The sequence below is a fragment of the Callospermophilus lateralis genome, chromosome 3 (genome assembly GCF_048772815.1).
Source record: "Callospermophilus lateralis isolate mCalLat2 chromosome 3, mCalLat2.hap1, whole genome shotgun sequence".
NCBI classification, from domain to species: domain Eukaryota; kingdom Metazoa; phylum Chordata; class Mammalia; order Rodentia; family Sciuridae; genus Callospermophilus; species Callospermophilus lateralis.
The window spans coordinates 67771729-67788671 of record NC_135307.1 but is presented as its reverse complement, the minus strand read 5'-3'; the positions used below and the strand labels follow the sequence as shown (position 1 = coordinate 67788671).

General features: G+C 42.1%; 1 protein-coding gene across 1 annotated transcript in view; it reads left to right on the top strand.

Annotated features, from left to right (window-relative positions):
• Rhoj (ras homolog family member J) overlaps positions 1 to 16943 on the top strand; it is a 79049-nt gene that overhangs the window by 45850 nt on the left and 16256 nt on the right. The window contains exon 2 of the mRNA XM_076850391.2: positions 14350 to 14408. Coding sequence (XP_076706506.1) covers positions 14350 to 14408 — 59 coding nt within the window. The remainder of the gene's footprint in view (positions 1 to 14349; positions 14409 to 16943) is intronic.

Sequence of the window (16943 nt, the reverse complement as noted above, 5' to 3'; positions counted from 1 at the left end):
CCATTTATATGGTACCACAGTGGGTGGGAAATAAGAAAACAGGAGAGATTTGGGTAAAGAAGAAGTCAAGATGCCAATTTCCAGACTGCAAAAGAGAAAATAGGGTGAGGAAACTCACCCAGAGAAGATGAACTAGTTGACATCACCACCTGTCCCTATAGCCATGTTCACACAGCCGTTACAGTGGACACATGGACACACAGCCAAAGCAGGTATTCCCATGGATCCAAAAGCACATTTTTAAAAATTAGATCATAGAACTTCAAAAAGATACTCAGAAGTCTCCGTATAAAAGAAACTGTTGGGTTTTAGGGACCATCCAGCCTGCTGGGTACCATCTACTGAAATATTGAAATAAACAACTAAGAAAAGCGGCCCTTCCCACGGGGTCCTTTGCCCTTGTCATTTGTCTCCCTCTCTCGATTCATGCTCTCAGACTTTGAGATCCACATCCCCTCCGTGATGACTCAGGGGAGTGAAACAGTCCAAGCCCCAAGATGGCTTGTTTATAATTTCATCTCTTTTATCTCTTTTTGGCCAAAGTCCCTCCCATGCCTCCAGTCCCCACTGGGGAATCCAGCAGCCCTCCCAGGAGGCGTTCCCTAGCGGCCCCTAAAACCCCTTGCAGGCTCCTCCTGGACTCATGCCCACACCTCCTTAGTTTCTGAAGACCAGTGAAGGGGCAAATAAGAATGAGTACTTCAGTCATGTCCAGATCCAATATCCTGTCTGCATTTCCTCTGTGGACTGTACTCCCCACTTTCATACATATCTGCCAACCATCTGGGGGGCTCAGAGAGGTTGTAGTTAAGGGGGCACACTCTCTCAGACTCCACTGAAGATTCTTCCTTGACCCCTGTTCCAAGGGTTCTTGGAACCCTTGTCTTGGAGCCACATCTCTTGGCATCTTCAGAAGTGGCTCTTGCCTTGAACTTCAACGAGAATGCTTCCTCCACCATTAATAGAAGGATGCTTTGTGGCATGGGTGGTTATGTCTTTGCAAATCAATGTAGCATCTTGATTTTTTTATTCAACCTCATGCTTCCAGTCCATGCCCTGCTGAGAGCCATAGCCAAGGAGGAATGACGCATAGCATTTTGCTTTGAAAGGTGACCCTGCTCAGGGATTAGGGTGGCTCCAGGTTTAGGGTGGATCCTGCTGGATTAGGGTGGCTCCGGGTTTAGGGTGGATCCGGGTTTAGGGTGGATCCTGCTGGGAATAGGGCAGCTCCAGGTTTAAGGTGGATCCTGCTGGGAATAGGGCATATCCTGCTGCCTCAGGCACCCGCTCCTTGAGTTTCCGTTGAGTTCTCGCGGGGTTCTGAGAGTATTGGTATGCAGAGCCCGGTGGAGGGAGTGTATTTTCCCAGAACGTGCGTGAAGAGAGTTCGGGAATAAAGAGTTGCTGTTTGACTCTACAAGGCTTTTGTGGTGGCTCTGTTATTTTGTGCCCAGCCAGACTCCGGCAATGCCCTGTATCACTTACCCCCTATGCTATCCACCAATTGGCAGCTAGCATTTGTCATTACCTAATGAACTCTGTGACTAAAAGTATTCTACTTATCCATTTGTTGAATCCCTAAAGCAGGCCCCATACTCCACATCTGTCCTCTGGGAGAGAGCTTGTGGCTCAGACTGCACAGTCGCACCATGGACCCCATTAGAGACCAGTGACTGAGGGGAGAGAGAAGCATGAGCTTCACACGGTAGGGGTGCCTGGCCACAGTGAAGGTAACAGATGTGCCACGGTGGCCTTCCTCACCGTACCAGCACTTTGCTCCTCCCTGACACCTTGGTCTAACCTTGACCCCTTCCCAGCTCCTTCTTAGGGGACAGGGTTCAGTGGTGTGAGAGTCCAGCCAGAAAAGAACAGAGTACCTTCTGCTCTCTCCTCACCCAGTCCCAGGCACCCCTGAGAGCTCTCTACACCAGAGCGAACCCCAGGGCCATATGCTCTTCTGCCACAACCAGCTCCAAAAGTTTAATAGTTCTACAAAAATGATTTGGGTTTTCCTAGCTGAAGGGTCATAGATCAAGATTCAGGGATGTCCAGAGGGGCCACACGTCCAAGAGTCCATCACCAGGTCAGTTTAGTATAACAATGCAGAGGTCACAAAAGCTGTGAGCCAGGCCCAGGAAGCCCCAGTGTCCAGATTAAACCAGCTGAAACTGCCCAGCACAGGGTCTGTCCTGCAATGGGCCACCCAGGTTCCACCCATTGACTCAGAGTAACCCGTTCCCCCCCCCTGTTCTCCCTTCCTTCCTCTTCTTCTTTCCCTAACCCCCTCTTTTTTTCCAGCAAGTTTTTTTCTCCCTGATTTTTTCACAAGCTTGTCATTCCTCCGTAGTCCTGGCAGCCACTGGATACCACCCTTCACCACCTTAACTGAGGGCCTGAGTGACAGACTTCACAAGGAAGGGCAGAGCAGATGATTCCACACCCTCCACACAGGGCAGTCCCCCACACGCACATCCACATGGCTCCTCTGGCATAACTTGGTTTTGCCTCTGACCAACTAGTGACCAGCTCCAAGAGGGCACCATCCGATCTCCAATTCCTTTTTCTACCTTCAGCCTTTCTCAGGTCAAGCAGAGCCTGCAGGAGAGCTGGCCTTGACAGCATCCTTTCAACTACTTGGGCTCTAAGAGAGAGTTGTACTATTAGTATAAAAGATTTTGGCAAATGACCCCTTGACCCTTTTTTTTTGGAGGGGGGGCTGTATTATAAATGTGTTAGAAACACAAGAAAGGGTGCTAAATGGTAAAGGTGATCATCTTTCCCAGCCCCCACCCCACGTATTCCTGCTGAGGAAAGAAGATACATCAGGTTCCCTGTCTCCCAAAGCCCAAAGGAAAACACAGAAGTACCAGACTAACCCTCAGTTACACTGTGCTGCCAGAGAGGTGAGAACCTTGACAGGTGGACTGGGAAGGAACAGAGGGTAGAGGTGAGGCGCCAAAGCGGTGGCAGGCTTTGGAAAACACGGGGGAGAAGATGGTTTTCAGAAGCCGTGGGATGGTTTATGACTTGAACCCTCCCTTGGTGTCTTTATTTTCAGGAAAGATCAGACTGGTTTATAGGCACTTTGGGCCATTGGTCCTATGTCTCCCTGAATGTAGAAACACCTTGGGATTGTACTGCATGGATCCCCACTTACATTCGAGTTACGTTTTAGAAATTCCTTTAAACACACAGATAAATCAAACTTTACCTAAAACATAGCAACAATAACAAAAAAGCATCAGCAAAAACCAAGAAGAACGACTCAAAGCCTCAGATTACTAATCCATCAACACAATTGACCCCAGGTGTCAAACACTGCAGGAGGTATCTTCCTGGCTTTGAATGACAGTGCATCCCATAGGCTCTGATGGTAGGTGACATTCAGTGTGTCCCTTATGGCTTTGAACCTCACCTTAAAGATAGGATGGGCTAACCAGGCATCGTATGTTGCTGATAAGCATCTCTAAAAGGTGGTTTGAAGAAAAACAATTAGGGAAAAATATGTGAACAAGGAGGTAAAAGCAGTAGGAGTTACAAACTATCAGCACATACTTAATAATTAAGTTACAAGAAAAAGATAGTCTCGCATGTATTTATTGCAGAAAAGATCCAAGGACTGTTTTACCTCAAATTGTATATAATAAATACATATAATACATATATACATATATATGCATACCCACACATACTTTTTGGATCACGATTAGTTATCAAATAGTAATCAAATATTTCTTGATGGACTATTTCTTGATAGACATTAAGAAATGAAAAATAAGGCTATCTTATTTTTACCTGCAAAGAACTCCTATTTATTACCTGAAAAGAATTTCTCTTCTGGTTGGGGATATTAGATGAAGAAAAATGAAATAAATGGGAAAAAAACACAATTACATAAAATTCCTAGGACTCTGAATGACAAAAAGCCAGGAGAGTACATACAATCTTAGGTTAACAGCCATGCACAAAAGTGAGAAATAGAAAAATCACTTAATGTTCTCCAAATTATCTTGCAACACTTTGGAAAAGAAGTTATTGCGAGCAGAAACACACACTCTAAATATCACTTGGCTAGTTTATCTCCCTATGCCCAGACATTGTCAATAAAGGACTGTATCTGGGACCAATTTACTACTGTTGTCTTTACAGGCCATATCCTTCTTTCTCTTTGCAATGAATACATTGTGGTAGGCTCCAGCGTTCTCAAATGCACAATATTTTCTTGGTACCTTTGAAAAGCCAGTATAGGTAGAACATTAGTGGTTCATCATAATTCTCTGAAAAAGATGAGTTTCTCTGCAACACAGTTTATGAACCCTCGCTGCTGCACACCTATTCATCACACTCTCTCCTCGTAAAACCACTAATGTGGTCCTACAACCTAAGATAAATCTGGATAAGCCTAACACAAAAGCTTCAGAGAGCGAACCCCAGAGAAACAACAGAATTCATTCAGATGACATTTAATCCAATCTATAGCTAACAATAATAATAGCAACATAATAACACAATTTTTGAGCAATATTTTTTATTGTTTTAAATATTTGTGGTATCAAACTATGGGAACACAGTTTTCCATACACAATGCAGAATATTTTCCTAATATCTAGACATGATATCCTCAATATTTTACCATGTTCCTCATTCTTTAAAAGGTCCCATGGTAAGCGTGCTCTGTAACTGGCAAGACCTATCCTGCTTATTGAATGGTAGGTTGCCTCCAACTATCAGCTATGATAAACATGTTGATGATGAATATTCATATATATATATATATATATCCTTGCACACTTGTATGATTATTACTTAGAATACAAAAAAGATTGCTGAGTCAATGGGGGAGGGGAAATGTCACGTCCAGGCTCTTAATTTTTATTACTAAATGGTTTTCCAGAAAACTTGAGCAAATTTATATTTCCTCCAGCCATATATGAGTGCCCACATCTTCATCCACTCACTGGTACTAGGTACCATTCCTTTATCATTGCCAATGTGATAGACCAAAGATGGTGTCTTTGTTTAATTTAAATTTTTTTTTTTTGTACTGTAGATTTAACTCAGGGGTGCTTTACCACTGAGCCACATCTCCAGCCCTTATGTTTTTTATTTTGAGACAGGGTCTCACTAAGTTGCTTAGGGCCTCACTGAGGCTGGCCTTGAACTTGCAATCCTCCTGTCTCAGCCTCCAGAGCTGCCAGGATTGGTGTGTGCACCACCATGCCCAGCTTAATTTAAAATATTTTTTATTCCAATATTTATTGGCATGCCATGTTTGTGTGTGTGTGTGTGTGTGTGTGAAATGACTGTATTGTTTTCTTATTTTCTTTATTTAATTTTTTTATTTAGTTGTAAATGTACACAATACTTTTGTCTTATTTTTATTTTTTTGTGGTGCCAAGGATTGAGACCAGTGCCTTACACATGCCAGGCAAGCGCTCTACTGCTGAGCCACAATCCCAGCTCCCTTATTTTCTTTTGAAGCAATCATTATTGATTACAAAATGTGCTTAAGTATCAAAGATAATAACTTTCTCTGACCGTCCATATATTGTGACTATTTTTTCAGAATATATACCATCCTTTTTTTAAGTCAAATATATCAATCTTTTTTTATGGTTTTTTTCAAATATAGAGCTCTCACCCTAGAACAGGAGCTATTTTAACATTTCTTTTATGTATCTCAGCAAAGTGTTGTGCTCCTTTTCCATAAAGGTCTTGAACATTCCGGGACACTTTATAGTTTTTGCTGTTATTGTGAAAAGGATATTTTCTCAGTAGTTATAGCAGGTACCTGGTAGAATTTTTATGAGCCTAATAATTCTTTGAAAATCTTAACAGGAATTTACTGGCCTACTGGATCATCACCTAGGTGTTTGAATTCCTTAGTGACCATTTCTGGACAAGGACAGCAAGCAGTGTTCCCTGCAGGCTGCCTTGCTCTTGCTTCGTTTGTTGATTATGATCAAGAGAAGAAGTGTCTGAGTGGCACCTGATACATTTTCAGTTTCTCCCCAGAAGTTATCTCATCAGATTATTATGATTCTCATCTTAAAGATGCAGGAACTAAGACTTAGGTCTGAATCACTTAATAAAAATGCAGACTTCTGGGCCCTAACCAGACCTATTTCCACAGAATCTTAGGGGAGGTTTAAAACCAAGAAGCTGATTTTTAACTAGCTTCCTCTGGTGAGTGCTATGAAACATTTACATCACCAAATCAAAGTCAAAGTTACCCATGCAAAGTTTTAGCCTCTAAATCAGGTACTTACTCTGCTCTACCTCAATGACAACTTATTTATTTTGAGTTTACAGCAATGTATAAATATGATTACAGGAGCTGGTATGAGTCTTTAAAATATTTATGCAGAGGATCTTACAAAAAGCACACTGGTTTGTGGGCCATGGCCCCTGTGAGCATATTTCAATTAAAACCCAATCATTTTTTTCCCAAAGTCTTACTTAAAAAACAATTTCTCTGTACTCCAACGCTAATGTCAGACTGGCCTGGTTGCTATGGGAACCTCAGGACAAGAGGTAGAGATCCTGCCTCGCTGGCCCAGAGACTGGCAGGCTTGTAGCTAGTGAAGTTGACTAGAGGACAGCCATGAGCATGGATGCCACCCAGCAGAGCCATGTTTGCCTGGTGCCCCTCACAACAGGTACACCAGCTCTAGAGTAGGCGGTCTGACTGGGAACCCCATTCTGCCATTTAGTGTCTGCAAAAGCTAATGGTGACCTTTTGGGAAATACCAAAGACTTGCCCGAGATAAAGATGCTTCAAAGAAAATACTCCCTTTGGTAGGAGTTTAATGTACATGTCAGTCACTCAACCAATGTTTAAGGAGCGCATGCCCAGTCACTACTAGACCCTGGGACACAAGAAAAAATAATACGCGGCCTCTTTGTGGGAAAGTAAGCATGAGACAGTTGGGTGGGCATCAAGGATGGATTATGGAAGTAAGTTTTCCAAGTGTGGAGAAGGTTTCCCAGAACTCCTTTACCAGAATTCCAGAGGGAACAGTTTAAGCAAAGACATCATCAATATAATGGGTTGCAGAAAGTTTGGATTCTAGGAAGGTTAAAAATACATATCTAAAAGAGAGCGAGAAAGGCAAACCAGGGGCCAGATTCCAAGGACTTTGTACGCTCTTAGAAGAGATTTGGATTTTTATCTTGCATTGCCTCTGGTGACACTGAGAAGGAAGCAGACTAGGAACCTTTTCCAGCTGAGGAAGTTGGGAGCTATACGGGGACAGCTCTAGGAGGGCAGAGAGGAGGGAGATTCTGAAGATACTTAGCAGGTAGAATTGGCAGGATATCGACAAAAATGATGTTGAGGAAGGAAACGTGGAGCCAAGCAAGACTGAGATTCCAGAAAGTGGTTGTCCTGGAATATTGTGGCTCTTTCTTTGGCTTGGCCTCATCCCCAGTCAGTTTCAAGAGTCCAGAACTGAGAAAACTCTCCCCACTCCCCTTCCATCATCAAACAAGTACTAACAAGGGAAGACCTTTCCTGAACTTTGTCCCACACCCAAACCAGGGTAGCATCTTTCCAGGAAACTCTATTCCCATAAATACTGTTAATTCAGGGGCTGGGGTTGTGGCTCAGTGGTAGAGCACTTGCCTAGCATGTGTGAAGCGCTAGGTTTGATTCTTGGCACCACATAATAAATAAATAAAATAAAGGTCCATCAAAAAAAAATACTGTTGATCCAGAAGCCATCTTGCTCAGTGACACCACTTTGGTGTACAAAATGTTCACATTCACCATCTTCTTTGTTCCTCAAATAAACCTCAATTTGCCAATAAGAAAACAGTGGCTTAGGGAAAGCTGTCCCTTGCCCAAGGTCCCAGAGTTTGTTCACAATAAATCCAGGGTGCCATTCTACTCATCCACCTTAAAACTCAGGGAGGTTAGAAAATGGTACGACATCAAGTCAAATCCTACTGGTCCCAACAGAGGTGCCTGACAGGTAAACGAAACAGGACCAAGGCTAGAAGGTGCATGGCAGTTATGTTGCCTGTTCAAAGGACTTGTGCCATCGTGGGATGAATAAACAGACCTAAGGAGAGGAAGCCTTCAGCTCAGCACCCTAGTGGATTCTCAAGAAGCCTGTTTGGTTTTCCCGTCATCATTTGGAATCCAGACCTCAGGCCAGCACATTAAATAAGAAACTTCCCAGGTCACCCTTTTTTCCCACCACACACAGAAGAGAAATCCTTTGCAAGAAAGGAGCTGGCTGAGGCAGGCTGATTTAGAAGAGCAAGAAGATGCTTGAACAGGTTTAAGAGGAACACAGGTGTTTCCCCCTCAAGGAGGAATTTGCCCCCATTCATATTTAGGAAGATGCAGTGTTTCTGGTTTCCTATGAACTGCTTTCTAATTTCCTGTGATTTGTGGGGACTTTCCTCCCCGGTGCTTCTGCATGGATTCTTGATAAAATGCACACACACATTTGTGAGGCTTCAAACAGGTAGCAAGCATGCCCAAGCAGCCTATGGGGGTGGACACTGGAGCAGGGTGGGTTGCTGTCCCAGGCAGGATCTTCCAGAACACACGGAAGGACAGAAAGCTGGAATGAGGGTGAGTTCAGATGGGAAAGGGGCAGTGGATGCTGCTGAAGGTCTCCAGACAGCAAGAGGCGGGGAGAAAAATGAGTTCTCATTTAAATTCCCCAATTCTTAAAGCCCCTTAGACAGAGATAACCTGTTGGGATGATCGTCCCTGCCTTTTGAACAACTTTTATGCCCCTTTAGAGTAAAGATGATTGGTTCATTTTCAAGTGAGACACAGGCCCACTGACTGCTTGCCCAGCATCTCATTAGGAAAAATTATCTGCAAGTTGGATATAAGGCCATGAGCATTGAAGATGGCCTTTAGATGCCCTGCTGGGTATTGTTTAACACATCTGCCTCCAGGATTAATTAATTATCTAGGGGAAGGTAACTAACCTTGTTTCATTCTGCTAAATGACTAAAATTTCGTCTGTGAGGTTACATGCTAACTTGTAAATATTTGGGGGAAGAGAAGCAAATAATTCCTATTCAGTCAAAAGGTTATCTTTTTAATAGGACAATAATCAGTTTTCTATTGAACCCAGCTATTTTATTCTACAATTACTTTTTATGTCCCTATAAATACCTAATTCCTCAAAACGCTCTTTGGACAAGATTTGCCATCTTACTGGTTCACTCATTAATGAGTTCATAAATCTTTGGCGTGTGCTTCTTTTATATTTGCATGACAGTCAAGTTTTTAACTTTTTAAAAATTCTATTTCTTGCTACATTAGAAGGCTATCATTTCTTCCTCCAAAATAGCTTCTTTATGGTACGACATACCCCTCCTAGGGGCCACTGGACACAGTGATACAGACAATGGACTGTGTGCAAGAAACTGAAGAGTATTTGAGGGCTTCCTCCTCACTGACCCACATGTCCACCATTAGGGCTTTCCTGGGATTCAGCATGTTATTTCCTCCATTGACTTCAAAATCCTGCTCTTGGCAGCTGAGACAGGCCACCACCAAATGAGAAAGGGTCTTTGAACCGTTCTCTGTGCAGCCGACAGACTGGACCAATGGTCTGAGCTGCCTACAGGGCATAAACAACACCGCCTCAACCAATCTGCGAATGACGCCCAGTTTTGTGAGCTCACTGAAATGCTCAGGGAAGGAGGCTTAGTTCCTGCCTGGGATATTTTTCCTCTGGGCAAAACTGATTGATCCACCAGAGAGCAAACCCATGACTTAGGCTTCATTAGTCCCTCATAGCGCCTCAAAATTAACCACTCCACTTCACTCAAAGAAAAAACACAAGGAAGCAAAGAGTTTAATGGGATTTGAGAAAGAAGGCCTTTATTTTACATACTTAACAGGTCACTGACAACTCTTCACACTTTACTGAGAGAACCATCTGCGCTATTAGCAGGTCATTTGACCTCCTCTCTTTAAAACCTCTCTGAGCTCAGAAAACAACTCTGATAGCTCCCAGAATAGAAGGTGGTCTGGGATTTTAGCCTGACCACTGTCTGCCAGGCAGTTTTGCTGGCTATAGGCGTCTCCCAGCAGTTAGATTCTTGCCAGGGAGTATCAAGCTGCATTCTGCACCTTCTGAAAGGCTCCGTCTGCCCGAGTTGCCCCTGGTGCTCCGTCTCTGTACTTTATATTCAGCATCGACCCTGTCCAGAAGGAACCGTGCTGTGTAGTAGGGAGCACATTGGATACGGAAATTCTGCCCTCAAGGGTCTTTCTATCTAGCAAGGATATAAGAGAGATCACATAGGGTAGAAAGTGACTAGTCATTCACAAATATTCAGATCCCATTAAGTGTCAGTTCATATGAACCAGGCATTCAGTGGAAAGCAAGGGACAGTGCCCTTGTCCTTTAAAATGAGTTCGATAAACATTTGTTGAAAAATCGTTTAGCACCCATAATAAACAGGCATTTTCTTTCATTTAATTTCTTCCTCTCGAGTTCTTTTAGCAGATAAGGAAATGAGGGCTCAGAGATGTTAGATGACTTTCCCAAAGTTACTTACATGGTGACTAGTAAACAGGATTCAAATGCAGACATGTCTGACTTGAAAGATGCTCCTCTTTCAACCTTACTCCATTTCCCATTAGCATTTTATGGACGCAGCTTCCCTCTATGCAGTTGTGGCCAATGCCTTTCCAAACCAGGGGGCCTCAAGGGGCACAGGTTGGTAAACAGCATGGCATCCACTGCTAGTCCCAGATAAGGACTCACAAAGACACGACTGATGCACACAACCCACAGGTATGCTTAAATCCATCTCTGGCGGTCCCTTGATGTCCTCTGGCATAAACTATGATCCACTTATTTTTCTTTCAACAGAATGGGAGAATGCAGAGGCAGAGAAGAAAGTGTAATGTGCCTTCTAGAGACAGGGCACAAGTTCCACACCCTTCCTCTGGGATTCTTTCAGCAAGGCTGACCCCACACAGAATGCACAGTCACTCCACATCATACTGAAACTGCAACATGGCTTCCTCACCAAAAATGGTATTCTCCCTGCTACCATCATTTTGCATTAACCCCAAAGAATTATTTTTTTTGCATTTTTTTAAATTTAATTTTATTATTTTTTAATTTTTATTATTAGTTGTTCAAAACATTACATAGTTCTTTTTTTATTTTATTTTTTTATTGGTTATTCAAAACATTACAAATATTGCAGAACTACATCAGTTACACATCCACATTTTTACATAATACCATAATAGTAACTGTTGTATTCTGCTACCTTTCCTATCCCCTACTATCCCCCCTCCCCTCCCCTCCCATCTTCTTTCTCTACCCCATCTACTGTAATTCATTTCTCTCCTTATTTTTTTCCCATTCCCCTCACAACCTCTTATATGTAATTTTGTATAACAATGAGGGTCTCCTTCCATTTCCATGGAATTTCCCTTTTCTCTCCCTTTCCCTCCCACCTCATGACTCTGTTAAATGTTAATCTTTTCCTCCTGCTCTTCCTTCCTGTTCTGTTCTTAGTTGCTCTCATTATATCAAAGAAGACATTTGGCATTTGTTTTTTAGGGATTGGCTAGCTTCACTTAGCATAATCTGCTCTAATGCCATCCATTTCCCTGCAAATTCCATGATTTTGTCATTTCTTAGTGCTGCGTAGTACTCCATTGTGTATAAATGCCACATTTTTTTTATCCATTCATCTATTGAGGGGCATCGGGGTGGGTTCCACAGTTTAGCTATTGTGAATTGTGCTGCTATGAACATCGATGTGGCAGTATCCCTGTAGTACGCTCTTTTAAGGTCTTCAGGGAATAGTCCAAGAAGGGCAATAGCTGGGTCAAATGGTGGTTCCATTCCCAGCTTTCCCAGGAATCTCCATACTGCTTTCCATATTGGCCGCACCAATTTGCAGTCCCACCAGCAATGTACAAGAGTACCCTTTTCCCCACATCCTCGCCAGCACTTGTTGTTTGACTTCATAATGGCTGCCAATCTTACTGGAGTGAGATGGTATCTTAGGGTGGTTTTGATTTGCATTTCTCTGACTGCTAGAGATGGTGAGCATTTTTTCATGTACTTGTTGATTGATTGTATGTCCTCCTCAGAGAAGTGTCTGTTCAGGTCTTTGGCCCATTTGTTGATTGGGTTATTTGTTTTCTTATTGTTTAATTTTTTGAGTTCCCAAAGAATTATTTTAAATCCTTCTCCTTTACTCTTTTGAGAAAAAAAGAACAATTTGGGACTTTCGTATCTGAACAAACCTGGATTAGTGATCCAAGACAACCTCACCCTATATACCCAGCTCTTCAGCTCCCTCTCCCTCAGTGCACCCTTGTAATTCCAGGTGATCCTTTTGGACTCAGATCAGTCATCTCCTCCAGAAAGCTTCTCTGATCCTGCATGTGTACACACACACACACAGACTAGTTCTCCTGCTGCAGGCTCTCACACCCCTCCACCTGCCCTTGGCATAGTGTATGCTTCACTGCATTGTGCCCAGGCCTTCCCAGTAAAGCACCTGTCTTCATATTCTGAAAAAGAAGGAACTGTATCTGGTCTTCTATTTACAATAGTCTAAGGGTCTCAGGAACAGCCGCCCTGACCTGCTTGCACCCAGTTCCCTAGAGGCAGGAAATTCCATGTTGTAATAGCTGGATTTCTTCCCTTCATTCCTAATCCATGACTAGGCAGCCAACCAGTCATTAAAGACAATCATTTGGGCAGATTTCAGGAACATCTGACCCAGCTCTCTTCTGCAAGTATATACAAACAGGAAAATAAAACAGGACAAAGAACTTTAGGCCACGTGGTTTCACCTTCATTTCCATTACCAGTTTAACCTACGATCAGAAGTAAAAATGTTTAAAAATGCCTTTCCTCTGTCAGCATGGTAACCAAGATTCAGTGGAGCTGGGTTTACCATTTAAAAATTCACTTGGGTGACTAGAGTCATTTTATCAAGCTGAATACAGGTTAATCTGAGTAAATTAGATAGTTTCCTGTGTCCGGGCAGACAGTACCTTTAAACAAGTGCTTCTCAAAGAATGGCATTAAGAAATGTTTTACAGGACTAGGGATGTGGCTCAGTGGTAGAACACCTGCCTAGTATGTGTAAGACTTTAGGTTCAATCCCCAGCACTACAAAATAAAGAAGGAAAGAAAGAAAAGAAATAGAAGTATTTTGCATACATTAAGCCCATGGACCTAAAAATAAAAGTAAGACTCAGTACCAAATCAACAACCCTGAACAGCAGACTAGAGAACCTGGCTGCACAGATTAGAGATATGGTTATAAAAGACTGCTATTCAGTTTGTCTTTCATTTCCTGCACAGCTAGTGATGGAAGAATCACAAATCATATTATCATTGCACTTACACACTTTTTTAATCAACTAGAGAAAAAAACACACTTTCCTTGATATTTTATTTCCTATTTCAAAAAAATTGATTTTTCTAGAAATTTAAATTTGCTCTTTCTATTCACCAAGAGAATTGTCTAACTTCTGCATTAAATCTGTTCAATCTCGGTTTAGTTTCAAGTTGAGACTTTATTTCATCTCCAGACATGCACAGAGTGCTTGGTATCCTATATTATTTCTCACTCTTGGACACAATTGCTTAGCGAGGCAGGAAGCCTGCTGGGTAAATCAAATCGGCTACTTTTCACTCTCTAGATTTCCTTTAGGTATGTGAAATCGAACCCATACAACATCTCCTCCTGCAACCAAGATTCAAAGATCATAATGAATCCGTTGGACTAAAGCACAGGGATATTTTTTCTATGTTTTTAATCAAGTTTATATTTAACTAGAAATTTGTTTTTAAATAAATGCTAAGCTTTTCTCATTTAATTATTTGCTTTGCTTTGTAGACTATAAAATATGGAGGTGGGTTAATATTCTTTGTGTTCCGGGTTTTATTGACATTTCAAAGGCAGATAAAAGCTGAGAGATTTCTAACGGAGGAGTTGTGTACACAATACTGTCTCCTGAAAGGTGACTCAAACCAAAGAAGACAATGACCTAACTCAAAGGCGTCCAGCTTCCTTTTTCTTCCCTCAGGAGCATGATATTCTAGAACCCAACAAGGACCAAGGAGCAGCCTACAGAGGGCCCTCATAGCACCGATAATATTCATCTCAGTGGAGAAATTTGGACTTGGCTCAGACCATCTGCTGTCACTGCAGCCCAAGGTTGCCTTTCATTTGGAAATCATGCTGTCAACTTGGTTTAGAATAAACATGGGTGAAGCATATGCTTATCCTTGCTGCCCAGAGAGATGTTGGCATGAAGAAATGGGAAGGCTCCTGATTGAAGCTTGTGTTTATAGATTCTCCTCTTCTCTTCTCCCCTAGTTACAGTGACCGTGGGAGGAAAGCAGCACCTGCTCGGACTCTATGACACTGCAGGACAGGTACATTTTTATTATCTGAATCCATTAAGGGCTAGGGAAGGGATGTATGAGAAAGAATGGTCCATTTGGCTAGGCATATGGGAACTAACGGCACTGGTATCACCCATTCCGATCATTTGAGGCCAATTTATTTTCTACCTAAATGACAACCAAAATCACATTTCTAATATTTTTTTAAATTTACATTTATAAAAATATAACTCATTATTATAGCCAAGGTTTTGATAAATAATGATTTAGTCATTTACTGACGACCATCAATAACCAAAATAATATATTTGTTCAGGAGTTTCAAAGTTCCCTCCTACCAAACCTAGTCCTGATTCAGGCTTAAGGGGATGATCTCATAAATTTTAGTTTTACTGTCTTTTCATGTTATTTTCTTTGCCCATCCTTCATTCAAATTGACTAATGGACTATGAAAGGGTCTAAAAAGAGCCTGTGGAGGAGGCATCAGAAGGCAGGAAGACAACAGATTAAGTGTTGGAAGAAAAGCCAGGGTTCTGGATATTTTCCAAAGTGAAGAACTGAGAGTTGACTCTAAATTCTCTAAGATTCTTGAAATACTTCCTCTCTGACAGCAATGTTTCCTCAAGTTGGAGAACCTGGGCAAACAGTAATGTAAAACCATGGACTAGAGTCCTCAGTTCTTAAATGGCACCGTCCACTTGGGTAAAAAGATTGGATGCCCTTGACTGACTGTCCTTGTGCCCCGCACACACATCCTTATGAAGTTTCTGATGCCCTGAGTTCATAGGCTGGAGGAGGGGAAGGTAATAAGCAGTTGGTGGCTGTGGCCCAAATTCTTGGATAGAGCTTGTTATCATATGTTGCGGGTCACTGATTTAGGTCAAAATCAGCGGGTTGTTCAGTCTGTCCAAATTCATACATTTTAAGTCCTTTGGAGTAAACATTTGACCATGTTATTTCCCACTGTGGGTTTCCTGGTAATGATTACTTATGCATTTGCCTCGCCCTTTTTGTACGATTATCTGAAGTTATGTCATTTTGCTCCACTTGAAAACTCCCTGCTAGAAAATAAATAAGTGAAATCTCTGTGAGGAATTCTGTGTGCATCTGCAAGCACCACGGTATAAGGTGGTATGTGGGACATCCAAGGCTGGTGTGGTGCAGGCTAGGACGGGGACCTGGGAAATCTAGCACCAGACTCAGGGCTCCTAGGAGCATCTGATTTTCCCTCATGGACAGATGGGAGTGGAGGTGACCTCTCACATCAACAGTAGGAGCCGTAGCTAGAAAATGATGCCCACCTCCCCTACCTACCCTCCCGCCACGTTTTCATTAAACTGGAAAAATCAATTTGGCTCCTCTTCACAAAAGTCCAAGAACCTCAGAACAGGTTGTTTCCTCATCATAAAGCATTCCAACTGCAGCGATGCACTGTTTGGGGGGTGGAATTGCCAACTGAAATCCAATCACACAATCGTTGAGGTGGATACCAATTTATCAGGGACACTTGACCACCGAGCCACATCCTCAGCCCTTTTTTGTATCTTATTTAGAGACAGGGTCTCACTGAGTTGCTTAGGACCTCAATAAGTTGCTGAGGCTGGCTTTGAACTTGTGATCCTCCTGCCTCAGTCTCCCAAGCCACTGGGATGACAGGCCTGTGCCACTATGCCAGGCTCGTAGTCAAATTTTATGTATATAATCCAGTTTGAAAAGTTCAATACGAGGATTATTTCATGACTCTGAAACCTGATTCCCTTGCTTTCTCCAAAGCCCTCTGTGCCCCTGGTACCCATCCCATTTTCCCCTTTTTCTGTGACAATTTTTTGCTCCTGTACATTAATTGCCCCCAAGAACCACCTCTCTAGGCCTCCATGCAATTTCAAATCCAATAATTCTGTTTAAAAGCTCTTGTGGAGTTTAATTATTTTTTCCCACTGCTCTTGTCCTTTATAAATTTTTTAAAAATACTATTAGTATAAGAGTCAAAGCTATCAGACATTGTAAAAATATCATTAAACTCCAAATCAAAGCAAGTAGATTGGCCCAAACCTTTGACACAGAAATGATAAATACTGATAATAGAATAACAAATGGGTTCTAGATATTTCTTCAACTTAACTGTGACTTTAATGCTTTCCACCGGTTATTTTGAAAGCTCAGAAAGGGACAAGGTTTATAGAGGATATAAAGCACAGGAAAAAGGAATCAGAATAGCTCTTAAGCTTCCTTCTAGACCTAAAAATTCTATGATTAGGACCTTTAAAAAGATAACTTCAAGAAAGCCTGAAAGAACTTGAGTATTAAGCAAAAGGATGAGGCCAGAAACAGGGTAGAACTTTTGGTAGATTTCAAATACTGGGATATTATATTGAAGGATAACCAATCAGTCATTTTCTAGAACAGTGGTTCTCAAACTAAAACACAAATAAGTCACCTATAGGGCTTGTTAAAAAGCCAGACATTGGACCCACCCCCAGAGTTTCTGATTCTATAGGTAAAGTCCCAAAAATTCTCATTTATAGCAGGATTCCTGGTACTGGTACTATCCATACAGCATACTTT